At 37.8% G+C, this 26976-nt stretch overlaps 1 protein-coding gene across 1 annotated transcript in view; it reads right to left on the bottom strand.

Annotated features, from left to right (window-relative positions):
* Positions 1-26708, bottom strand: part of LOC148429099 (transmembrane protein 132D) — a 172691-nt gene extending 145983 nt beyond the window's left edge. Inside the window, exon 1 of the mRNA XM_088413848.1 lies at positions 26251-26708. Within this exon, the coding sequence (XP_088269974.1) occupies positions 26251-26335 (85 nt within the window). The 5' untranslated portion in view covers positions 26336-26708. The remainder of the gene's footprint in view (positions 1-26250) is intronic.
* Between the last annotated feature and the right edge of the window lie 268 nt (positions 26709-26976).

Raw genomic sequence — 26976 nt, 5'->3', positions numbered from 1 at the left:
TTTCGAGAAAAGTCTTGTTGCTGTAGCCTGGTGGTCTCAAATAAAGTGATTAAAACACACACACACACACACACACACGAACACACATAGTAGTGCATTGTTGCCTTAATCCGCTGCCGTTTGCTCCTGCAGGCTGACCTGCTCATGCATTCCCACTCACCGCACTCTTTCATTCACACTCTTGCAGCATTTTCACACCACCGAATGCCAAACGGTCTGTAACCAGGTCAAACCGCCACACACTCACCCAAGTCAGTCTTGGAATAAATATTTAGCACTACCAGAGCACTTCAGTTACGTCACATCTGTATTAAGTGAATGTGAAGGAACATTTTGAAGCCACAAACAGGCTAATGAAATTCGCATTGATGTTGACCTAATTGGCTTTTACTTGAAATATAATTTAATAAATAATACATATAGAGATGCACGTTTATTTTGGTCAATATTGAAATCATCATTATTGGTCACGATTATTTGTCATGTTTGGTCAAATGTCAATTAAACTTTTTTTTTTAAACAAGCAGGATATAAACAAGGCTTCAAGGCTTGATACTTACAGATAATAATGATAAACTAAAATAAATACATAAAATAAATCATAATTACAACAAATTTACCAAAGACATGGCAAAAACTTGGCAAATACTACATTATTTACTTTTAAGCAAATTTTAATCAATTAGCAGTCAAAATGTCATTTTCGGTCATTTCAAACCGAAATTATTCCAATTTTGGGATTTTTCAAAATAGGTCTCAATTGTGACAGATATAGATTAGGAATCAGGTGAGAAACTCAACGCCATTTCACACTGGTAAACAATATATTAGGTGAGAAAAGCGGAGGATTTTGTCACGCAAACATGTGGGACACATTGCCCCCTAGTGGCAAGATGACAAAGTGCTTGATTTGACATGAACGTAGCAACCTTTTTAAATGTTAATATCACAGAAATTATAGCCTTTAAAATATATGTTAATTTCATGAGCCAGTCTATGATATTGTCCTTAGCGTGTAAGCATTAAGCTAGCAGACTTAGCAAAAATGATCTGCTAAGATTTAAAGACGATAAAAAATGGATGCCTGACCTATATTAACATAATTTTGGTTCAAATATTCATTGCTTGAAGGATTTTTACAATTGCTGATTTCAATACCTTGTTTTTGGCATTTAGCATCATATGTTAGCGCCAAACAACACCTAAGATAAAGTTATATCGTTGGTTTTAATACAGAGTGCGAACATTTTGTCTAGTTTTTTGGAATAGTCAGTTTATTGAACGATGTTGTGTAACTCAAAAAAAAAGTTAGCCGGGTCAGGCACATCTCAGGGCACCGCTGTGATGTCCGCCAAGCGTTAGCCACACGCGAACGAAAGCTAATCCAAGGATTTTTGTCCTTAGCGAGTTATTTCTGCGAGACGTTTCTCTCCCGCCCGTTGAGGGAAACCCGGCGCGGCGCCACTTGACTTTTCTGCCGTTTGAAGCGCTCGACTGAGCGCGTGCACAAAGCGTGTGAGCGGCCATTGATCAGCATGCTGCGCAATCAAAGACGGGATTGGGAAGGCAATCGATCAAAGGGCCTCCGTCGTACGGAGTGGGAAAAGCGGTTTATTTAAAAGAAAAAAAAAGAACAAGAGGAGGCTTTTTATCAAACCTGACAGCCACACACAAACACAACACACACATTTGTGATTGAAGCAAAACAAACACACACACATGCATGCTCACACACACACAGCAGGTCTTTGACAGGATGGTGCCCACGCAGCCAAAACACAGACATGCCGACACACAAGCTGCAAAGGGAGGCGGAGGTGGCGAAACCAGGACGGGAGGAAAGAAAAAAGAAATAAAAACAAGGAGCAACCAAGAATGTAGAGAGAAAGAGAGAAAAAAATGTTCTTAAACGACCTCATCGGCGGTTTGATTGACAGCTACGCATTTCAACATGGCTGCCGAGGAAGGAAGTCAATTCATCCTTGTCACTTCCCGTTTGGTGTTGATATGCCGACGTCTCGCTAGCTCGTCATGCTAACAGCGCTACATTTAGCGTAGTATTCTTCATCGTGGATTTTTGGGCAAATTATTTTAGTGATAGGAAATACGAAAAAATAAATGTACAGTTTTTTTATTCTGAAAAAAAGTCTCTTCAAATGACTGTTGGAAACTGATCTACCTGTTTACAAATCAGGAACATTTTTCAACATCTTCAAAATACAAAATCAAAACTTTCCGGGGAAGTCATTTTAATTAATATGTTCATGTCTACAATAATTTGTTTTATGCGTTTATACAAGTGTAAATGGCACTAATAAATATTGCAAATGTGAAATATGAGTAAAGGAGAAAAGTCCAACCCTCTCACAGGGCGGCCATTTTTTTCCATATGCTGTCAACTGAAAATGACCTTGAGGTAGATTTAAAAAAAAATAATAATAATAATATATATGTTTTTTTTTTTTGGGGGGGGGGTCATAAAAGCTGAACCTGAATAATTTGACATTAAACTAAAGTTATAATGACAAAAAATTGAACTTTTTTTCTGCAAAGCTGGACAAAAAACATGTTAGAATTTTACAGTTTTCTAAGTCTGAATTTAGCTCAGGAGCTGATCCAACTTCCTGTTTTGTAAAAATGCAAACGACCTACGCAGCTTGTGACTTTATTTTCCCGCAAGGAAATCAGGTTACAAAATCCAAGAAGCCTAAACACCAGGTTCACCTGTCAATCACAACAACAAATCCAGAAAAGTAGAGCAGCGGGAAGAAGAAGCGACAAATTTCTTGTTATTGTATATAAAAAAAAAAAAAAAACGATGGCTGCTTCTTCTGCGCTAACAAGGAGGAGTCGGCGGGCGCTTTCAAACCACTTCCTGTGAACTAGTCCTCGTCTTATTTTTATCACATCCGACGCCGACAACTTTTGCCGACACTTTCTGGCGGAAAAGTTCAGCCGGAGTTGACACAGAAAGCAATCCGAAAGAACAACAATTTTAAAAAAACGGCATTAAAGGAAATGACGGGATTGAACGCGCACGTTTGATTGGTTACCATGGCGACGGGGATGCTGATGGAACGCGCTCGGCTGTGGGTGAGCGTGCGCGTGGCCTCCCTCGGGCCAGGGGTACCAGATGCGCCGGGCTTGGTCGCCGTGGCTAAAAATATCCATGCACATGCAAAAAAAACACATGCGTGACCAATACTACTGTTGTGCGGCGTAAACATGAGACATGCTAAGAACACGCCTCACCAGTGGTCACCTTTTGTGCCAAGCTACAACAGAAAATTATTTAAACCTTCTGTGTAACGTCTCTGGGTCACTTCAATCACCCGAAAATGTCCAAAATCCAATATTTAATTCTAACCAGTGTTTTATGGTCATTTATCAGGAACAGCAAAAATTTCTCTGGGTTAATTCGACCTGGGTTATGTATAATTGTCCAAATGTTTCAGAAACATTTTTTGTTCACTCATAAATCTTATTCCTTTCTTTTCCATTCCTGAGTCATTTTGACACGTGTATTGTTTATTTAAAAAAAAAAAAAATGCTAAATTAGAGGGAAAAAAAAAGGGATTGCATCAAAAATGCATTCACAAAAATGTTTGCAAATGCCATTTTGAATTGATATGTTGATTATCCATAAAATTGAGGGGTATAAAATTATAAATGTTTTCTTAGGTTTTGGCCAAATCTTTTATGTATATCCATATTTTTAAAAATGGTAAAAAATGGCTTTTTGTCAACATTTTAAAAGTTACGTTTTAAAAATGTATAAATTATATAAAATATATATTTAAAAAAGTATAAAATGTATAAAGATTTTATATATAGCATTTTTATTTTATTAATTTTATTGTCTTAGGTTTTGATCAAATATCTTTGATCTATATCCATAATTCTTGAAGAGGTATGTCCTAAATTTTATGAACATTTTATGACAACAACTCTCTATTTTTATTTGATTTTTAAAAACCTATATACAAACTATATATTTTAATTATTTGTATTTGTTTGTTATCATGATAATGATTTGCTCTGCTCATGTAAATTTCATGTTTTTGTTTGATAATAATGCTGATTTTTTTGTTGTCGTGTTTAAAGTTAGATTTGACAGCATTTTGTGGATAATATATCACTCTATTTGTTTAATTTTTAAAACTTTTTTGTGACATAACATTTTTACAAAGAAGACAGGACGACCACGGCAATTTCTTTCATCAAATTTACAGCAAAAAAAGAATAATTTTAAAGGGACTGTCAGTAACATTAGTTGATGAAAACATTTTAATAACTTGCGCCCCTACCAGTATAAGTGTTTTTTTTTTTTTTTAATAAACTGCATTTTTTTCTAACATGAAAAAAGGACAAAAAGTCCAACCATCTCAATGATTGGTCTTTACATGAGCCCAGAGCTATTGGTTTATTTATTTATTTATTTTTTACCTATAGGGATAAAATTTACAAATTAAATGTATCCACAAATTATTTAATTTTGAAAATAATGGAAGAAAAAGAATACAAAATAACTAATACTAAATAACCATATTGTCAAATGTTCTTTTTAGCTCCGCAAATATGGTCTCTTTGAGATGCCGTAGTGCACGTTAACATGCATTACCGTAATGCCACTAAATGGCCCACATTGTACCTCTAAACATTACTGACTTGTCTTTTTAATGGAAAAACGAATATTTTGGGCAAAAAATCAAACATGAAGGAAAAGTCCAAGATTTTCACGCGCAAACTGAAAGGGTCTTTTTTAGAATCTATGGAGCTGGCACGACATGGCAAATTGTCTTTTGGCCAGACAAGCTGGCGTGCACGGCACCGGCCGGCTAACAAGCTAGCATTTGGCTAAGCGACGGAGCAGACGCGGAGTCAGATGTTGTTTTTCAGGAACATCATCCACCTTCTTTGTTCCCTTTTGCCGTTCGGGGAGCGGAAAGCGCGAGGAAGCCAAGAATCCGGCCCGCCGCCACAATAACACGAGGAAATGAGACTCGATGAACAAGAAGCAGCCAGCCGGTCACCAAAGGAAATGAGGGAGAAATGAAGAGAGCCGGGAGCTTTGATAAGGGACGACGGGGCCCAGCAGGTGCAAGACGCTTTTCTTTCATCTTCCTCCTCGTCTTCCTCGCCCACTAGCCGCAAAAAACGCCACGTATCGCGCCCGACTTGCAATTTGTTCCACGGTGCTGCAATAAACGCCGGAAGACAGTAAAAGGTGACGTTGCGCCTGCAAGAAGAAGGAGGAGAAATTGAAGACGAAATTGCGGTTGAAAAAAACAATAAAAATGACCGTTTGAACAAAGAAAGTGGATCGATGCTAGTTTGTTAGCATGTCTATGGCATTTTGCACTAAGTTAGCTCCATGGCGATTCACTCAATTAGCTTTTTCTTTTTAAACGATGGTTGCAATGTATTTACAGCCGCTTGGTCCAACTAATTGGACGAATAAAATATTATTTTCATGCAAGAAAAAATAACAAACCTAATGGATTTTTCGAACTATAAGCCACAGCTTTTTTCTCATGATTTGAGGCCTGCAGTTTATATTCCAGTGCACCTTATATGGAGGTTTGTTTGTTTGTTTGTTTTTTTCCTTCCCACCAGGAGACAATCCACCGCAAAGCAAAAGCAAATGTTTGTATCATCTGTTCAAGGTGACAACATATGGAACAACTACCAAATAGAACTGAAAATGTCTCTCCTCAAAAAGAGTTTTAAAAATATAGTATTAAAATAGAAACATTTTTAATTAAAGTGTATCCGATCTTGTATAAATGTTTGTGACATGTAAATTATACATATATATATATGCATGTATTGGTTGAATATTTTGTTGTCTCAGTGTACATGTAATTATGAATGACCCAACTGTCTTTTTGAGCAGTCACCCAGGCGATTTTTTTTGTAATATAATAATATTAAGTAATAATAAATTTATAATATTTGTAATATTATAATATCAAATATTAAATTTATAATATAATATTTGAATGTGTTGCTGCTGCATGTGTATGAAAGTTTAGAAGTTTTAGAATTTCCTTAGCATCAGGGTGAATTTCTATTAGCTCGTCTATGGCGTTTCAGATTTTTCATGAAAAATAAACTAGCAGGCTGGTTAAATGGTGAGATGAAATAATGCAATTTGGTCCAACAGTTTGAATACACAATTTTTACTTCTCTTTTGTTTTATGAGCCACTTCAACTTGAATGTTAAACGGAGGTCACGGGAAAGCGAAGTGGCCGCCAAGGCGCCTTTGCCACCTGCTCACTTTTTCTTTTTCTTCATGTGACTTTCACCGCTAACGTGTTGCATCTGCACACTCACCAGGGTGTCAGGAAGTGTGTGTATGTGTGTGTTTCTATGTATGTCTATGTGCGTGATGCACAGCTGTCGAGGGAGGGACAGGAGTAATGATGCCAATGTATCATTGTGTGTGCATGAGTGAGTGAGTGAGTGAGTGTGTGTGCGTGTGTGTGTGTGTGTGTGTGTGTGTCCGTCTGTCAGAGAAGTTCTCTAATTGAGGATAAAAGATGGCAGTTTACAACTCACCACTAAAAAACTGCACACTAAAACACATGCACTAAAAATCAAAGAAAAATGTATTTAACATGCATGCACGCACGCAATAATTGTTGTAGTGTTGACAGTGTTGAAGTAATTTTCTTAAGTTTTTTTTTATCTCATGAATGACGTGAAAATGTTTAACAAAAACTCTCAAAATTACATTTTGAAAACAAAACGGTTTTTCAAATGTCACTTTCTTGACCTTTTTTTTTTTTTTTTGCCCTTCTTAAATACATTCCCTAACCCCAGCGACTCAAACCAAATAGCGGTGTCAAATATACATATCCATATCCATTTATTTAAAAAAAAAATATATATATATATATATATATATATATATATATATATATATATATATATATATATATATATATATATATAGAGAGAGAGAGAGAGAGAGAGAGAGAGAGAGAGAGAGAGAGAGAGAGAGAGAATTAAAACATTTAAGTTTTCTGGACTTTTTCTTTCAAATTTAAATAAAAGACTGGAAAAATTTTACCTTTTTTACATAAAACTATTTTATGCAATTTTGTAAGAATTATGTAAAATTTTTTAGAGCACAAAGAAATAAAAGGAAATCAAATTTACTTGTATTTATAAAGAAATCGAGAATATAAGAAAAAATATATAGTTAAACGAATGTAGCTAATTTGTACATTTGAAATAATAAAAATAAAATAATAATAAAAATTTGCCAGATTTCTATTTTTGTTAATAAAATCACAAGTCAAATGTACTAAAAAAAATAAAATAAAATTTTACTACTATTTTTTATTACTATTACTATTTATTACTATTTTTACTACAATTTTACTACTTTTTTTTTACTATTACTATTTTACATATTAATAAAGTAATAAATTTTTTTGGGGTAATTTACTTACAAATTGAAACCGAAGGCTGCGCTTGGATTTCACTTTGTTGACAAAATGCGAGAAATTTTATAAAAGGTCTTGAAATAAAATCCTATTATTGTGCAAAAAAGTCCAAACCATAGATTGAGACGTGAATTCCGTCCTGCTTAGCCCAAAGAAAATGTGAAAATGCATTTTATTTCCTTACCGTCCTGTACACAACGTGAATGTCTTTTACACACAGCATCATGCTGTTAACAAGGCAGAAGTGTGTGTGCGTGTGACCGCGCGTGTGTTTGCGCATGTATAAATGTGTAGTTTGCTCGACAGTTCAGAACATCTGCTAGTGGACTGCGTTGTACTTTGCCACAGGAGGAAGTGTGCATGTGTGTGTAGGTGTGTGTGTGAGCATGTGAGAGACAGGCAGCACTGTAGGGCATCACCTTGGCAGAGGTATTAAATCTTTTTCATCCTCTCCCCGGGCTGTCGGCAGAAGCGGGAAGACAGATTTACTTTCTCTCTCTCGGACTTCCACGCACACACTCACGCACGCTCACACACATCCAGAGTGTATCTCAACATGTTCCTAGTAAAGTGTCGGCGGCTGACACCAAGCAGAACAATTCAGCCTGGCAGGTGCTGAATTTGCGCAAAAAGAAAAAAAAAAAGCCTTCAAATGTGGTCCAAACGTTAAGTCGTAGCACAGTTCCTGAGCGGAAAAGACCGGGAGGTGTCCAAATACTTTTGACCGCCAAATTTCAGTGACGTAATAGTGGTGGAGTTCATCTGTTTGTGATGTTTGAAAATAGAGAGCCCTGAGTTGAGCTGTGGATCGCAATGCTCGCCAATATAATGCATGCCAATTGTTAACAAAAGGTAGACAATTTGTGTGTGTTTACATTGGTACAATCGTGAATAATAAATAACCACATTGCGTGACAAGTTCAGTCAGCGGAGTAACGTCATACCTGTGGGCAAATTGTAGGGTATTTTATACATGTCTTTTACGTAACATTGATTTTTATTTAGCGTTTATTCAAGATTCAAGAATTTTATTGTCATAAACATAGTGATACTACTTTTTCTGTTCACTTCCTGAGCAACAACCGAGCAAATTATAAAGTAGGCAATAGAACAAAAAAAAAAAACAGCAATAGGGCAATAATAATGAAACACCAATAAATAAGAGTTCTGAGCATATTATGGAAAAGTGAAAGTGCAAAATATTGTGTAGTGCAAAATATTATATATTTAGCAGTTTTCCTACACTGTGCAGGATTTGTAAGGTTCAGGTGTGCATGCGGTAAAGAGACCGGTGGTAAGGCTTACTAATTTTGAACAAAATATTCTGTGTTTTGCATGAAATAAGTAGTTTATTTAGCATTTAGCAATGCAATATTAATGAAAAAGCATTCATTTACTTTAGTTAACAAAGACACAATATTTTGGACTTTCTTGTGTCTTGTGTGGCGCATCGAAGTGGATCATTTATTGTTTTTTTTTTTAAAAGAAGAACTACTGATCTAGCTTGTCATGCTAGCTGCTTGTGCTATAACAGACGGTAAGAGTGTTTTGAATATGCATGTGTTTACGGTACATTAGCACTTGGCAACAACAACGCAGTCAGATATCAACAAACTTTTTGTGTACTTTTTTGTCTACACAGTTGCTCTGATTTCTCTCACAAACACACATATACACTCATTCTGCTCTATTCTGTTCTGCTATTCCTCTCATCTTCCTACTAGTTGCAACTGTCAACAGATGTCCTCACAGTGATGTCATGTGACACTGACAGTCGCGATCAAACTCAATTTAGCATCTACTGTAAAGCTATTTTGCCATCTAATTCTGTGTGTGTGTGTGTGTGGGGGGGGGGGGGGGGGGGGGGTGTAGAAGTAATTTCAGGGAGCACTTTGAAAAAGCGACACGCCGCATTAGCGGCCTGACGGATACTAAAAGGATTACGGCAGCTGCAAAAAGCTGCCGACTGTCCTCTTGAAATTTGGGCACATGAAGAATTCATGACGCGTCAAAAACGGGTCGTCGGGCCTGCGTGTTCGCTCGCGGGCCCCACAACTTGCGCCAGATGTTTCCTGTCCAAACATACGCACGCGTGCATTCGTAGCAACGATGTGCCTTGATGCTGATTTCCCGTTTTAGCAAATGGATTTCTCTTCTCTTACTTATCCCCCATGTTTTTTTTTCTTCAAAGCTATTTGTGTGTACATATACATACATACATATACATACATACATACATATATATATATATATATATATATATATATATATATATATATATATATATATATATATATATATATATATATATATATATATATACATATATACACACACACACACACACACACAGTGATCCCCTACTTCGCTGTTAATGGTCTGAAACCTGTGAAGTAGGGTATCAGTTCCTAGATTTCTATGTACGCCTCAATATAGTCGCAGTAACCATAAACGATCCTTTTTTTTGTATTTTTTGCGTATTTTATTTCTCCTCTTATTTACCATTACATTACATACAGTTATTCGATGAATACAGTACTGTATAATGTACTTTTTTGCTATTTGCATTTTTGCGCATTTTTTAAACATTTTTTTTATTTTGAAATATTTGTACTTTTTCCTGGAAAAACCCGCGAAGTACTGAGACCGCGATATCTGAGACCGCGAAGTAGGAGGGATCACTGTATATAAAATAAATTTCCTCTTCTTTTGAGTTGTTGTGTATATGCAATAACTTGCTGGTGACAAATAAGTGAAAAACTGTTGCATGAGCACAGAAGTCCATTTTCCCGTTTGTGGCTCGTATTACACCAGCATTACATGATGAACTTTTCAAGTGGGTTAAGCTGCCACTTTGTCTTACACACTTGGAATGCTAATCAACAGATGTCATCACTCACTAAAAGGAGGATTAGCTAGCGCAGGTGTTTTGAAAGGCTAACGCTAACATACTGAGTGGATACCAGCAGAGAGGAAGACAAAATTAAAAAAAAAAAAAGGCAAGCGGCGGCACAGCCTGCCAAGGCGGCAACAGACGTGCGGATGGGGAAAAAAAAAGGGAAAAGAAAAAGTGCTTGTCCTCACACTCACCCTGGCTAATATCGCTGGAGCCATTCTTCTTGTTAGCCGTTTAATTTCTCCAATCTGCACACTGACAACAACTGGCACCTAACTGCTCATCTCACCATTGTGGGGAGACTAACCCAAAGAAAAAAAAACAACTCTGCAGTGATCTCAGCACAATGCTAAGATATTTGGGAGTCAAGACAAAAACAAGACAGAGATAAGTCCAGAATGATAAAGGCCTAAGACCAAGCATGAGGTATGTGACATGAATAGAAGCTATTTGTTGTTACTGAGTTAAAGAACAAAAGATTGATTCTGGTCTCATTCGACCAAGTTTCTGAATACAATGCTTCAAAAAAAAAAAAAATGCTGCTGCAGAGCTGTCCTTGGTTCTGATTGCAAGACGTTGTGCTGTCCATGGTGCTGATTCAGTCTAACGTCAATAACACACACAATAAGACCAAATCAATTTTGTAGGAACGAATCATTAAAAAAAGACCCAGAATCGTCATCCTTGAGTGCGTTTGGTGTGGAAGAACTCATTCAACGTACTTCTCTGGGGAGAGAATGATCGGTAACGTCATAAATGGGAACGCTCGTTATTTACTTCTCACATCTGGGCAGCGGAATGTATACTGCTACTTTTGTCCACATTGTGTTTACATAGATAAAATAAAAGTTGATACTTGATGGGTTGGTAGCTAGGTGGGGAAGAAGGGAGGTAGAGATGTATTAAGCTAGCGAGGTTCATAGCTAAATAGCTGAGTCGATGGCTAGAAAGGAAGCTAGTGCAATAGGTACATGGCTGACAAACAAGCTAGGTAGCAAGAAATAAATGTAGCTACATAACAAGTTTGGAAGTCGCTAAGGAACAAACTTGGTATGTATGTAATTAGCTGGAAAGGTGGATTGGGTGTAGTTAGCTTTGTAGATGGCTTGCACCATAGTTAGCAAGGTAGGAAGCTAGGTATGGGGCAGACTGGGTAGAGAGGCTTAGGTCGGTAGCTAGCTCGCTAGTTTGGTACTAAGTAGAAAGGAAATTAGCACAAAAAGTAGTAAGGGTGTAGGTAAGTAGATGGCTAGTGCAGTAATTAGCAGGTCAGAAAGCTAAGATATGGGGCTAACTGGAACTTGGCACGGTTGTAAACTCTTGCATATTGACATTATCTAAAAAGTTTATACTTCATTATACTTTGGTTATATTTTCTAAGCAAGAGATTTTCAAGAGTTCCTACTCCTATTTGTATCTATTTTATCCATCTGTAGGTAAGTAAGAAAGTAGATGGCTAGCGTAATAGTTACAAAGGCAGGGGCTAACTGAGAAGGTGGACTATAGGTTGGTAGCTAGCTTGCTAGTTAGGTAGGTAACTCGCTGGAAAGGTAGGTAGGACGTACAGTAGGCAGGTAAGTAGCTAAATAGATGTTAGAGCAGGAGTTAGCAAGACAATAAGCTCAGTATGGGGCTCACTGGGTTGGCTGGTAGGTCGGTAGCTAGATTGCTAGCTAGGTAGGTAACTGCGCCCAGAGAATATTTCTGAACAGGTCCTCCATAGGGGATCAACTGTGTAAATAGACTTTAGGTCTGTTGCTAGCTTGATAGCTAGATGGTTTACTAGCTAGAATGTGGTTGGTTGCGTGACTGGAGGCTATTCCATTCAACTTGGACCAAGTAACTTTTTTTTTTCAAGAATGTGTTTCATATGCCGGAGCTAGCGTAGTATAAGTGTAACTTTGGTTAGTTAATACTATGTTTGTGGAACTGCTCAATTTTATTTATAGAAGCACTTTGCACAGTTCCAAAGTGATTACGTAACATTATGTAATGAAGTTTATACAGTAATTTGTTTATACTTTCTTCTTATTTTATTCAGGAAAAAAACAGGAACGCTAGCCACGATGCTAACACTCATAGAAGAAGTTGCCTCTTTTTGGGTTCTCTTTTTGCTTTCTCATCTCGGTGCAACAAACCGCAGTCGCAGCAGAAGAATAGATGAGAAGACAATCACACACTCTCGCGCGGGAACGCACACACCTGTGATGGATGAGCATCTGCGTGGGCGTGGCTGGAACAAAACTAATGACAACAACAAGCTCGGCGGCGGCGGGCGGACAAGAAGAGGTGCAATCGAGTCATGTGATCAAAACCTCTTTGAGAGTCATGGATAACGATGACACAACAAAGTCATTAACCTCAATGCGGAAAAAGGAAAAGTAGACGGATACACACACTTGCACGCACGTACGTATGTGGTGCACATGAGTCAGGCTTTAATTACCTCTCCCAGGAACATCAGATGGCAAACAGCTCTTAAACAGCCAGCTGGGAGGAAGAGGAGGATCATGAGGAAGAGGAGGCGGATGGAAGAAGAAGAGGAGGATGGAGGGATCATGGGAGGATGGAGACAATATAAAGAATGGTAAAAAAAAAAAAAAAGACAAATGTGGCTGGGGAGAGGGATGAAAAGGTGAACATAGGAGGGTCTGGACACCTTATACCCTCTGCAGTTGAGTGAATCTCACACAGTACAGTTTATCTATCTATTTATTTATTTATCTATATATATATATATATATATATATATATATATATATATATATACAAAATTCAACAACAATATTATTATTATTAAGATGAACAAAATACATAAAGAAAACAATGAAAGCAAATCATTATTAATTGTTTAAATATATTTTATTGAGAAGAATTTCTTTAAAAAAAGCATAAAATTATGAAATTTTCATTTTAGAAATATTTACCTCATGTGGCTGTGCAACGAAAAATGATTACATATAAAAAATATTTACATTTTATTGAGTAAAAGCTTAATATATGTTATTTTGATTTTACATGTAATAATTCTTGATTAAATTATTTAAACAAATGATTAAATCCTCGATTAAAATAAAATTTTATTTTACTACCTAAAATTTGGAATGACAAATACTACTTTAAAAGTATTTCCAAATTGGATACATTTTTATTCTATATACATTGTATTATATTGTATGAGCATTTTGGTCATTTTTTTGTTCCATATTGAAACTTGAATTTTTTTTTTAATATATTGGAATGGTAATTTAATAACTGTATGAAAACACATCAACCAAATGTAACTCAAAAAGATAACTGTCATTAATATAATTCTAATAATAGTAAAATAACGGTAATAATGATATTGAAATTCAAATTTGACAATATATTTCAATAAACATCTATTTTTTTTAAATAAATGAAAAACATCAACATGTATTAGTTCTAAAACAACAATGAAAGAGTGAAAAGCAAACTCATAAAATTAAAACAGGGGAAACCAAAGGTGAAGCTTGAGGAGCAAATGGCGGCAAAATGAAGAAGGAGAAGACGGGGGAGAACAGGATGAGGAGGGCGGGGAGAACACTGGAGTGATGAAGAGGTGGAGGTGGGAGTCCTTATCAGAAAAAAGCAGACACCTTTATCTGCCTGCCCTCCAGTCACACGCACACGCACGGACACACTCCAACACATAAACACGCACACACAAACTCATCAGCGTGACACTATTGAGCGTTAGCCATTAGCCACGTAATAACACAAACATCACTAACCTAAAGACAAAAGTGTTGGGATGCCTCCAAGCCTTCGGTGCAGTACCGTGTTGTGCCACAACATGTCGGGCGCTACTGAGCACACATGAAATACCTTTGGATGTGGCATTGCTACAAGTAACTTCTATGCTAATCCCGCTAGCCTGTCTATGCCATTTTGCAACCTATGTTGCCTTCAAGCTATCTGATGAAATGTTTTTTTTTACCTGTTTGATTTTTCTTGTGTTTGTTTTTTTCTGTTTTACTGCCTCCTAACACTCCAATTTTCATATATATACACACACACGTAGGTGAGCGACAGGTGCCATTTTGAGGCCACGCATAACCATTATCACCCAACAAAATGTCACCCGGGAGGAGGGGGCAGCCCAAATGCTCACGCACGCAAGTACAAACACTCACACACACATACGCACACGAAAATGTCAGAGCCCCATGTCCAGTAATGCATCTGATGGAGAGAAGAGGCAAATGTCAGCTGTTCCTCAAAATGGCAGCCATTGGTGCCAAGTCACGTCTAGGACTGATATTAGACACAAACACCATTTAAGAATGCTGACATTGTTTTTTTACCTTTATTTCTAAGCACTGGTATAGTGGCTAATGACTTTTTATACTTGAAATATGTAAAAAAAAAAAAAAAAAATTGTATTCTGTTCACTTCCCCGTGCAGACTACATTCCAAAGTTGAGCAAATAATAAAGTAGGCAATAAAAAAATCAGTAATTGTGCAATAAGGGCAGTAATAATGAACCACTGATAAATCAATAGGCTTACATTCTGAGCTTATTATGGCGTGGATGGAGTGAAAGAAATTGTATACATATGAGGCAAATAGAGCAAAATTTTATGTATTTAGCAGCTTTGCTGCACTGTGCAGGATTTGTAAGATGCATGTGTGCAAATCATATTGAATGAAAATCATTATATATATATATATATATATATATATATATATATATATATATATATATATATATATAATAACGAACTGACTTTTTAACGGAGGAGGTCACTTATTTTATGAATGTGGGTTTATTTTTTTGTGAAAAAAGCGGGGAAAATACCGCAAAAACGTTACGAAAAAACTCAGTATTCCACATCGCAACATGAAAAAAACGTAACGCATGGACGCTGTAACCCGGGGGTCCACTGTACTATTTTTTTTTTGCGAAATACTTTGGGATAAGAATGTTAAACGTTGTTCGAACTTAAATGAGTGTTTTAGCCTCAAATAATATAAATAGTGTGTGTGCTTTAGTTTCACAGTCGAAAGTTGCATAGACATTTTGTGTGTGTGCGCGGTTAAAAAAAATGGGTAGCAAAGCAGCTGCTGACTGTGGCGCAACTCAGCAGGCTGTGCAAAAAGACAATAAATAATCGCCCGAGAAGTGGCACTCTAATGACTCACACACACACACACACACACACGCACTTGAGTAGTTTGCACTCTTTCAAGAGATTCATTCTTTAACTTGGGAAGCCAGACACTGAAGACACACACAGACACACACACACACACACACACACACACACACACACACACAAGTAGGCACTGTCTCATACTATAAACGATTTTAGCTTCCTTCCTTTTTATTATATCACCCTTGTTTGCCTTCTATCCTAAATCCTCCTTTCCTCCCTCCCTTGCATCCTTTCATCCATTTTGTTACCTTAATTCCTCCCTTTCCAACATCCTCGTCCCTTGCCAATGTCCTTTCATATTGTCCTTGTTTTATTCATTCAAACATCTTCCCTACCTTTAGGCTTTTCTTTCATATCATCCTGCCTTCAGTCCTCCCTTCCTTTTATTCATATCTGGGCTGTCAAAATCACAAATTAATTGCGATCAATTAATCACAGTCATCTTTTAAGCGTTATTTTTTTTCTGCTGGGTGTAATCTTGAACTTTCTGCTTTCTGTATGCTGATTAGATCTGTGTTCATGGGTCGGGCGTCCTCTGTTGGAAAACAAAGGTCAACCACCCCCTGGAGTGGACATTGATTAGCCGTTTAGCATCAGCTGATAGTCTCCCCCTTGTGGGTGGGAGGCTAAATTCAAGAGCAGAAGACAGGAACATGGAAGAGCATGTGGGAGTTTTCCGTGCAGTGAATGGTCAATTTAATTTCAAGTCCAAAGTGGACAGTGCTTCTTTGTAAAAACAAGGTTGTTTATCTCAGAAGCAGCTCAAGTTTAGCTTACCTCATAAATGCAACAAATCCAGGTGCGACTGTAGCAACGGCTAACGGTAGCAACAAAGACGCTATTGTAGTACCCCACAGAAAAACTCTTTGCCAAAATACAAACAAGCACACGGCGCCTTTGAGCAAACCCGCGACAGACAGGATTGATGATGTTTTATTCCAATTTTTTTTTTTTTTTTAATTATTGGGCAATTGACAAAAGAAAACAGCAGCATTCCTCCTGATGGCCAAAACAAAAGGTTGCAGCTAACACTTGGGACCGGTCTCAAATACAAGAAAAGGTGAATGATTAAAACTGCATCCATTCAAGAAAATAAACGACTGACGCCACTTTTTGTTGTTTTCAAATCAATATTTTGATCTGCCACAATAAGTATTTCAATTAAAAAAAAAAACTGGCTGAGGGGTTTGCCGAGAATTTTTGGGGATTAAATTAAAATAGATTTATTCGATCAATTAATTAAGGCTCTTAATTAATCTTTTTTTAATCTCTTTACAGCACTAATTCATGTTTTGTTTGATTTCTTCCTTTTATATCATCCTGGTTGCCTCCTCCTCCATATTAAACTTCAGTCATCCTTCCTTTCATACATCTTTTTTTTCCATTTTCATTTCTTCCTTTCACCCTTCTTATCTCCCTTCCTTCCATACATTTCCATACCTACCATGTTTCTTATTCCTCCCTCCCTTTTTCCTCCCATCCCTCCATAGCAATCATTCCATATTTCTTCCATCCTTTTCTCACTCTCTTTCTCACCCATTCTTTCATCTTCGTTTCTTCTTTCCATCATTGCAAACGAAACTCGATTCATCAGTCCTTCCATACATCCTCCTTCCCTTTTTCCTTACATTTTTTCCTTTCATCCTTCGTTTAAACATTTCATCTCATTTCTTACATCCTTCCATTCAAAAATGGTTTCCTTCTTTGTTCCTGTTTCCTCCCATAGCGATCAATTCCATCTTTTTCCATCTTTTATTCTACTATTTTCCTCACTCTTTCTCTCCATTCCTTCATCTTCACTTCTTCTATCCATCCTTCCATGCTAAACTTGATTCCTTCCTTCTTTTCATACCGTCCTTGGTTCTCTCCTTCCTGCCTTCATCTAACTTTCCTTTCCTTCCTCAGCTCATTTAAAAGGTCCGCAGTACACTAACTTTGCGAGCACCCTGGCCAGCATGGCGCCATACACATGCCGTTTTTCTGATGCGTGTGTGCTTGACGTGTAAGTGTGTGTGCGTGCGCGGTGGAGTGAGCGGGGCGATCAATCAGGAGCCCCACTGCCACGCTGAGGTCAAAACCATCAACCCCAGCCCGCGCTGCCAGGACCACACTCACACTTTCTCTCACACACACACACACACACATGAACAAGAGTCAAATACTTGAGCCAAGAAGCAGTCACACCCTCAAGACACACACAAACACCGGCACACACTCCACAACGGACCTCTGGACGACCTGCGGAAGTCCACTTTGTTTATTTTTAGCCGGCGCGCTAAGCGTCCCGCTTAGCGCTTGAACTCGCCGCCGTCTCAGGTAAAGCCGCCAGCGCTTTGCATAACGAGCTCCCTCCCCTATTTGCATAACGAGCTCCCCTATTTGCGCATCTAATTAGGAGGCCGCCGCCGCCGTGCCCTCGGGCTTCATTAATTGGTTAAGGAGGACGTGCGTGCGGTTAGCGGGATGCTAATCACTTTCTGGCTTGCTTGACAAACGAGCGCGGGAGGAAAACATCCCTCGGGTACGAGTTTCTGTTGTGCAAGGTGATTGTCGGGCAGCTCGGTGGTTGAGTGGTTAGCGCGTCCGCCTCACAGTTAAGGGGCCTGTGTTTGATTCCAGCTGTGCGGAGTTTGCATGTTCTCCCTGAGCCCGCGTGGGTTCACACCAAGCTCATGCGTCACTGAGATGCCGGTCTGCAATCGGCCGGCGTCACAGCGTCGCTAAGATGCCAATATGCTAAAGACTGATCTGAAATCAGGTGTGCTCAAGGCTCAAGTCATGGCCAATCGATCACTGCTTTCACAATGTCACATGACCAACATGTAAGCCATGAGTGACCATTTGCGATGTCATTTTCCTTCATCTAAAGTAGAAACAGGTGTTTTCAAAGGGATTCAGTGTACATGAAACATAAATGAGAGGATCGTATTTTCCGCACTATAAGGCGCACCGGATTATAAGGCCCAGCCTCAATTAATGACATATAGTTAAACATTTTCCATATATAAGGGGCACGGAATTATAAGGCAAACCGTCAATTAATGGCATATTTTAAAACTTTTTTCAATCACAATATAGTAATACTCAAAGTAATAACAATAGTAACTCAAATAATAACTTTCAATAGCATATCAATATGACCTACCTTGTTCAGCTGTAAACATGCAAAAGAAACAGGTAAAGCTTACTTTATCAATCCAATCTCAATATTGATCCATATATAAGGCGCACCTGATTATAAGGCGCACCATCAGCTTTTAAAAAAAAAAAAAATCATGGCTTTTAAGTGCGCCTTATAGTGCGGAAAATATGGCAATTAAAAGTAAGGGAGACATTTCTATAGTGCAACTAATAACCAAGTACGCATTCCTACTAAAACAAAAAAGCTTTCCTGAAACTTTCCAGACTCTTTTTTTCAAATCTTCAATCTTCACATTCCTCATCCATGCGTGCATGTGCCTCGTTGTCCAGAAGGTTGTGCGGAAGGCCAGTGTGTGTGCTTGTGTAAACGCAGGAGATGATGTGCGTTTAAGCAAAAGGCCTGCAGGCTGCTGCTCTCATTGCTTTGTTTTTACACATCCTCCTCGCTCTTCATTCAATCCTCCTCCTCAATCTTCCTTTTTTTTTTTTTTGGCTCGTCTCCTCGGCCGCCCCAATTCTCATTTCACACCACAACATCATCTCCCTTCATCCCATTTTTTTCTTCTCGCTCTCTAGCTCTCGTTGGCCTCGTCTGGCCTTTTAATGTCCCCCTCACACTTCTTCTTCTTCCTTGGCGCTGTGGGAATGTAGCAGATGCTGTTGAGTGTTGTCTTGTCTCTCCCCCACAAGTAACTCACACATACTTACTCACTTATACATATATACATATATATACATATATACATATATACATATATATATATATATATATATATATATATATATATATATATATATATATATATATATATATATATATATATATATATATATATGTATATATACAGTATATGTGTATATATATATATATATATATATATATATATATATATATATATATATATATATATATATATATATATATATATACACACACACACACACACACACACACACACACACACAAGCACATTGACACAGAGTGGGCACTTTCCAAATGGGATTAGGTTGTGCTTCCCTAGCACAAATTTCCCCATTTTGCAGACATGTTGACCCAGGAGACGAGGCCAGTGCATGTTGGAGGGAGGGGTTGAGTTGCCTACATTTTACTTCTGACATTTTATTTCATGTGCTCTAATGATTTGGATTATTGTCCGATTTGTTGTTTTTTTCTCATGTTTTTGTAATTTTGTAACATCTTTAAAACGTGCGTGGTATTTTGTCCATTCAATGATCTTTACTTCAAAAGCATTTCATAACAAAGGGAAAGCAGTGAATGATTACACTAGGGAGCTGAAATTTCAACCAGTTGGTGGCATCGTGCCACTGAGCTCTTGGCTAAAAATATTACTGAGTGATGTGGAAGAAAATGACCCAAAAACTGGTAAAATACTACACAAGAGTTAAATGCATTTTGTGTAGTTAAATTTCCACGTTATTGCATCATGTTTGCTTTAAAATGTTGTATTGGTTGTCTTCTGTTGATAATGTAGGATTTTTGGTGACAACACCTTCCTTGTCTTATATAGATTTTTTATCAATATTTTTCATGTATTAGAGCTAATGTTTGAACTAATGTTGTAACAAATATTTTTTTAATTTTAATTTTATTTGTGTTTACTAATACTTGTAACATCGTTGTGGTGTATCTACTTGTGCATTTGGTTTTCATGCCTTTTCAATTTTTTATAAATATCTAATATAATATCTAATATAATATATATTTTTTATAAATATCTAATATAATATGTTGAAATCTTTTGTGATTTTTTTTCTAACATTTGTTTTCTATTATTTTGTAGTTCATTTAATATGTTCTAATATTATGTGAATTTTGATAACTCATTTGTATGGTAAATTTTCTATTTTTATGCTAAAATATTTTGACAAACACTATTTTGAGCAATATTATGTTTAATACTTCAGTTGTAATGTTATTTTTTGTCATGTTTGGATTTTTTAAATCAAATATTAGGTTACTTTTTAATGTATATAATTTTGTAAATACTTTTACATTTTCGTCTGATTTGTGGATGTTCTTTACATTTTCTCACCTTTACGGGAAATTCATGAGCATATGGTGTAGTAATATGGGAAAAAGCTATGTTTTCAATATTCAGCTTACAAAAATATTTGAACATTATTATAAGTACATTCAAACATATTGGAAATATGTTTGAATGAATGTCCAATTTTTGCTTTTCTTTGGATTATTTTTAGAGGGATACAAGGGGGAAAAAAAAACATCTGTGGTCATGTTGCACATTTTGTCTACTTTTTAACTTTGTGGATGAATTTGTGGATGAAAAGGTTAGCAATCCTCATCTTGCCCTTTCGGCATCCCTCTTTTTATCGTTGCGTCTTTCTCATCTAACGTTTAAAAAAAAAAAAAAAAAGCCATCATCCCGCTTGGTCTCATTCATCCATTTTGTGTCCGCCTCCCGCAGACATTCTTCCGCCTGCCGCCGTCCTCCCCCTCGCCCCTTTCGCGAAACATTCCTGTGAGAGAGTGTGCATGAAAGCTAAATGATTTTCTATTAGCGCCTGCGCCTGTTAACAGTGCTCCATTTGATCACGCTAATCAAATTGAAAACCTTCATCTCACCACACAAACGCCTTCCAACCCTGAAAGTGCTTTTCGTTTTTATGTGACTGCGCGTGCGTGGAAAAATCAATAGTGTGCTGTTTTGCCGCCATCGCAAACAAGTGTCCAATCCGCCGCTCTGATTTCTTCCCATAGCAGATAATGGAAATAGAAATAAGCGCAGCTATTGGCGGGGGCAAGAGGTCGGCAGGCCCACCGAGAGTAAAAATCCACGCAAAGGTAGCACCCCACAATAGCATGTTCCTACCGCACCAATATGCCAAGAGCACAAAGAACAGAAAGTTTTCGACTATCGTGCTATGGAATCCGAAAAAAATTCTAAATCTCATATTCCCGGGCTCAATTTGGTGCTTAGTAAGATCCCGTCCGCGTCGCAAAATGATTGGATGCGGCAAACGATCATATTGTAGCGGGGCAAGATTCATAAGAACACATCAGCTCCTCTCTCGGCACATCAGTACGGCACTAATATTGATCAGACAAAAAGATTGATACTCCAAAATTCTTTTTTTTAAAAAAGCTGATAAACACTCAAAATATGTCCTCTAAAAAAAAAGCTCAATTATTATTCGACTCTTCAAATTATTCATAGTGAAAATATATTCAAAATATGGATAAAAAAAGAGAAAAAAATTGTGAATATGTGAATCTGAATGCGTATGGTTAACTATCTTATACATTTTTTGCTGCTCCATTTGTGCGCCATGCACTGGATAAATGACAGCAACATTAAACCCACAGGGAAGTATTTCAAAGGTAACATTTAAATCATCCTTTTTTTTTTTCATAATGACTGCTTGTTGTTGTTGGCGCCTCACAAACAAACACATTAAAGTTGAGAGAATGTGCGGCCAGTGGCGATTCATCAACTTAGCCTTTCAACCCCTAAAACGCTCGCACGAACTCGCACGGTCATTAGTCCCGCCCGCTGATAAATGACGTCAGATTAAAATTCAATGTTAATCCATTACGAGCCTCATCTGACTCATCTTGTCGTAATAATGATCCACCGCGTGCACACACGCACTTACACACATGTCCAAGTGAAGCTAATGTAAAGGGAAATGAGTAGCTGATTAACGCAACCTTCAACACTGTAGACAAGACAAACTACACACACATACCTTCCGCACATAAAGTATGCACATGAACAGGAAGTTTTGGTTTATGGACAAAGTTTGACAGAGTAACAATACTATTACAACTTCTGTTGCTACGAGCACAGCAAACATGAGATTTGACAGATTAGCAACCTGTGAAATTGTAGTGTAATCAGAAATAGCTTGCGGCTAACAAGATGGAAGGGAAAGATCAATTACTGAATTCCACTCTGGAATAATGCAAGAACAAATTGACGTGTACCATGTCAAAGGTAGGTGCAGTCTCATTCTGTACTGAATTCCAATCAGATAAAAGTCCATTCCGAATCAGAACTGTCTCTTATTTGGCTCGACACAGCATTTTACATAAACATAGCACAGAACAGTTTACAGACTGGTCACCTATCAAGCCTTTTACAATACTAAAATTAGACTGTGGCCAGTGCAATAGGATGAGAGATAAACATGAAACACATAAGGAATCTGACCTAGCATAGAGACTGTTTACACTCCTGACAAAACTGCATCTGAATCCAAACTGGACTTGACTTGGTTTAACATCAATTACATGCAGTGTTTACACTGCTGTCAAAAGTGAGTCTGGTTCAAAACTAGATTTACATCATTTTCATGATAATTACATGTGGTGTTTACACTTTAGTGGAAAGCGAAACTGGTTCCTCGCTGGGTTCATTGTGGTTTGGTGTTAATTGCATGTAGTGATTACGCTGCTGTCAAAAGTGAGTCTTCTACCAAATAAGATTCAACTTGGTTTGCATTAATTACATGCAGTGTTTACACTGCTCACAAGGGTGTGTCTGGTTCCAAACTGGATTAAACTTGGTCCGTCCATAATTACATGTGGTGTTTTACACGGTTATCCAAAATTGATATGGTTCCAAAATGGATTCAACTTGTTTGAATGTCAATTATATGTCGGGTTTACACTTCAGAGGAAAGTGAATCTGGTTACACACTGGATTAATCTTGGTTTTATGTTAATGACATGGGGTGTTGATAATGCTGTCAAAAATGTGTCTGCTTCCAAACTTGATTCAACTCGGTTTAGCTTTGATTACATGTAGCCTTTACACTGTTGTCAAAAGTGGATCTGGTTCCAAAATGGATTTTACCTGGTTTATCGTTAATTAAATGCATTTACACTGCTGTCAAAAGTGAAGCTTTCACTCTTATAGGTCATGGTTACTGCACACAAGGTTCACTCATTCTCGAAAGTAGTTGAAAATTGTCAGGTTTTACCAATGGATCTTTTTGGGTTGATGCTGATGACGTCCTGATCGATTCTTTACACAATTTTCTTGAATTGCTCACCTAATCATTGCTGGTAAAAATTCAGATTTGCTTTGTTTTGTACGACAGTTCTGCAGAATGATCTTATCAACAAATGTCATGCAATATATTTTAGGATATGAGGTGGATCATTTGAGATCAGAAGTTCTGAGCTGTAGCTATGTGTAATGTGTAATAATGAAACCACTGTTATTTTTATACAGCTACTGTAAATGGTTACATGAAATGAAGGTAAAAGGTTAAAAAAAAAAATCAGCAAATATTGGCTGATTATTTCTGACTGATATTTGAAGGCGATATTTAATAGGGTGGGCTCTATAAATTTCCTTTGCTGTTGCTGGCCATATGAAGACATTTCTTTTTTTAATCACTAAAAATATGTTTTGTTTTGTTTGTTTAAATGAGAAAGAAAAAAACAGTTGAGAAAGTCTCACACATTACAAAGCAACTATGCTAATACAAACGAGTTCAATTCAATTAAATGAAGACAAATTAGGCAATTCAAACAAGCACCGGAGCCAAAATGGACCTCAGATGTCCCTGATTTTATTTTTGGTGACTCAACTTGTTTTTTCTTTTCTTTTTGCCAACTCAACCCCAGCTGTTGTGTTCAACAACCCCCTGCGCGTAATCGCTCGCTGCACTTTTTTTCCGGTCTCGAGCCAGCGCACATCAACACGTCCTGTTAAGTCTTCACCGGACCGTGAGCCGGGTTTGATTAACACACACGCACGCACACACGCAGAGGTGGTAAAATATGTCACACTCTGTGGCACAAGTACTTTTACTGTATTCTCAAGTTAGAAGTGCAGTTATGTGTTAAAAAAAAGACTTATGTAACTTTTGCATTTAAATTACAAGAAAAAAATGTCAACTGTACATGAGTACAAGACAGAATTTTTAGCTGTCAGTTTTGAGGAGTGTCAAAAAAGACTGAAAAAGATTAAGTTCTCCCTGCATACGATATTAGAAATGTACTGCATTTATTGTGTTTTTTTTCCAAAGAAAATGTCCAAATTGCACATATTTCGCATCCCACAGAATATTGTGAAGGTTTAAACTGGATTTCTGTAAGTATCAGCAAATTTATTTGTATGCACGTAATGCAATTAACAGGAATGCTAGTTGCATTTTCAAATTAAGAGCAAATCAATTGGAACATGAATCAATTTGCAGAGTTGTATGCCGTTTTTTGGTGAAGTTTCATTAGACTGAAAATTATTATTAGTTCAACTAGTTGAAAAAATGTTGAAATCCACTTTTTTGTTCCATACATAATCATAATAAATTTGAGTGTCAGGTTCCTAAACGTATCCAAGTTCCAACACGTTTTTCTCAATTGTGATCAGTGTAACGATTCAAGATTCATTGCCTGATCTTTATTTTGAGCTCGAAAGTTGTGCTGATCTAAAATCCAAAGTGACGCAACAGCGCCATCTACAAGGATCTGTTCAGCACTTTGAAACGATGACTTGCACAAACATCCATCTGGTGACAAACTTATTTGGCGAATACTGTATATATTTGTCAAGGGCAATAAATGATTTGATGAATATAACCATGCACAGAGGTCGGTTACAGTCAAACAGATTTGTTTGTACTCTTGTATGGACACAATAAAATATGGTGTCCAAAACTACAGCCTGAGGGACATTTGTGGCCCGCCATCCACATTTTTCTGGCCCACAGACTTAAACAAAAAAAATTCATTTGGATTTGGCACAAATTGCTTTAAACAAATTGTGTCATTTTTTTGTATAGTAGGCAGCATTGTGTGTGAAAAAAAAACCTTGGCATGGATTTTTTTTCTATTTCGTACAGGCAAATTGTAATTACTGTACTTGCTCGCTTGCTTGCTTAACTGATTTTTACTGTTCAATAAGTTTATGTCCAAAAAATGTTTTTTAATCTTCCTATTTTCTAAACGTTCCCAAACTCTTAATCTAAAAGAAAGCACTGTCAAGTTATCAAACTATTTGCTTCCATATTTTTAACCATTTCAAACGTAGGAAGTAAAACTAAAACGTCGTTGGAAAATAAACAATCGATCGCAGGGCTAGCACTTGAAAAAAAAGCGCAAAGTACGTTTATGCTTCTCACCACTGACCACGCATGATGACGTCTTGAACCCTTGACCCCACAAAAGCTCACGCGCAAAACCCGCAACCAATCCTCTGATAATGGCGCCTTGTGGTGGCGCAAAGTGCACGCTGCACACACAAGATCTAATTGCCGTAATAAATCCAAATCGCGTGCAATTACCTTTGCGTGCTTTGCGATGCGCCTAGCGAATGCAGCCATGAGCGCGATTCCTATTTTGACGCAAAAAGTTCAACGGAAACCTTTGCAAACGATATTTTGAACAGATAACCCCAAAAAAAACGCCAAACGATCACGTGATGTTGTACTGGAGCGACTTTGTGATACAGAACAAAACGGGAGTACACAACAAAAAAATAAACCTTTCCCCTCGAAAAAAGTGGCACGTGTTGCATTTGGAAGCTCGGGATAGTAAACGCATCACCAAAAAAAGCGTTTAAAATACTCGTCAACTTTTCCTACCTTCATACAGGACGAGCAGCAGCGTCCGCCAGAAGCGCGCGCGTCCACCGGGTGCTCCCGCTCCTCTCACCCGGGGATCCTCCATCCTTCCTCGGGCAGTCGGGATTCACTCGATTCTTCCCGGGGAGGCGGCGGAGCGAAGGAGCTGGAGCGACTACGGCGAGCTGCAAGGCGCCGGCAGCGACCTCATGGCGGGACTGGCGTGCAAGTGTTTACGATCCCGATTCTGGGGGCTGGACCGGAACCGGATCCAACAGGGAAGAGCTCCTCGAATTGCTCTCACAATCCCAAGTTGAAGCACCTGCGACTAAGTTTAGAGGACAAAAAAAGAAAGAAAAAGCATAAGTCCAGTCTTCAACTCTCGCAAAAAAAGTGAGTCACGTGATTTGAATACATCCAAGTGGGCTTTCGGTGATGATGATGAAAATGATGAAGACGATGATGCGCTCCTCCTGGCCACCCAGCAGACACTGTGCTGCTCCGGCGCGGGGCTCTGCCTATAACTCTGCGCGTGCGTGTGTGCGCGCGCGTGCGTGTAAAAGAAGAGACTGTGTCAGTGGGGTGTGTGTGTGTGTGTGTGTGTGTGTGTGCAGGGGGGTCTAGTTTGGAGTGGAAGAGGAAGAGAGGTGGGTGCATATGGTGATGAGGGGGGTGGGATTTGGCAATTTGACTGACATTTAAGACGTGTGTGTGTGTGTGTGTGTGTGGGGGGGGGGGGGGGGGGTC

This window comes from Hippichthys cyanospilos, chromosome 1, assembly GCF_059441005.1.
Source record: "Hippichthys cyanospilos isolate Australia breed blue-spotted pipefish chromosome 1, RoL_Hcya_1.0, whole genome shotgun sequence".
NCBI classification, from domain to species: domain Eukaryota; kingdom Metazoa; phylum Chordata; class Actinopteri; order Syngnathiformes; family Syngnathidae; genus Hippichthys; species Hippichthys cyanospilos.
The sequence above is the reverse complement of the archived record's forward strand: the minus strand, read 5'-3'. Positions and strand labels throughout refer to the sequence as shown.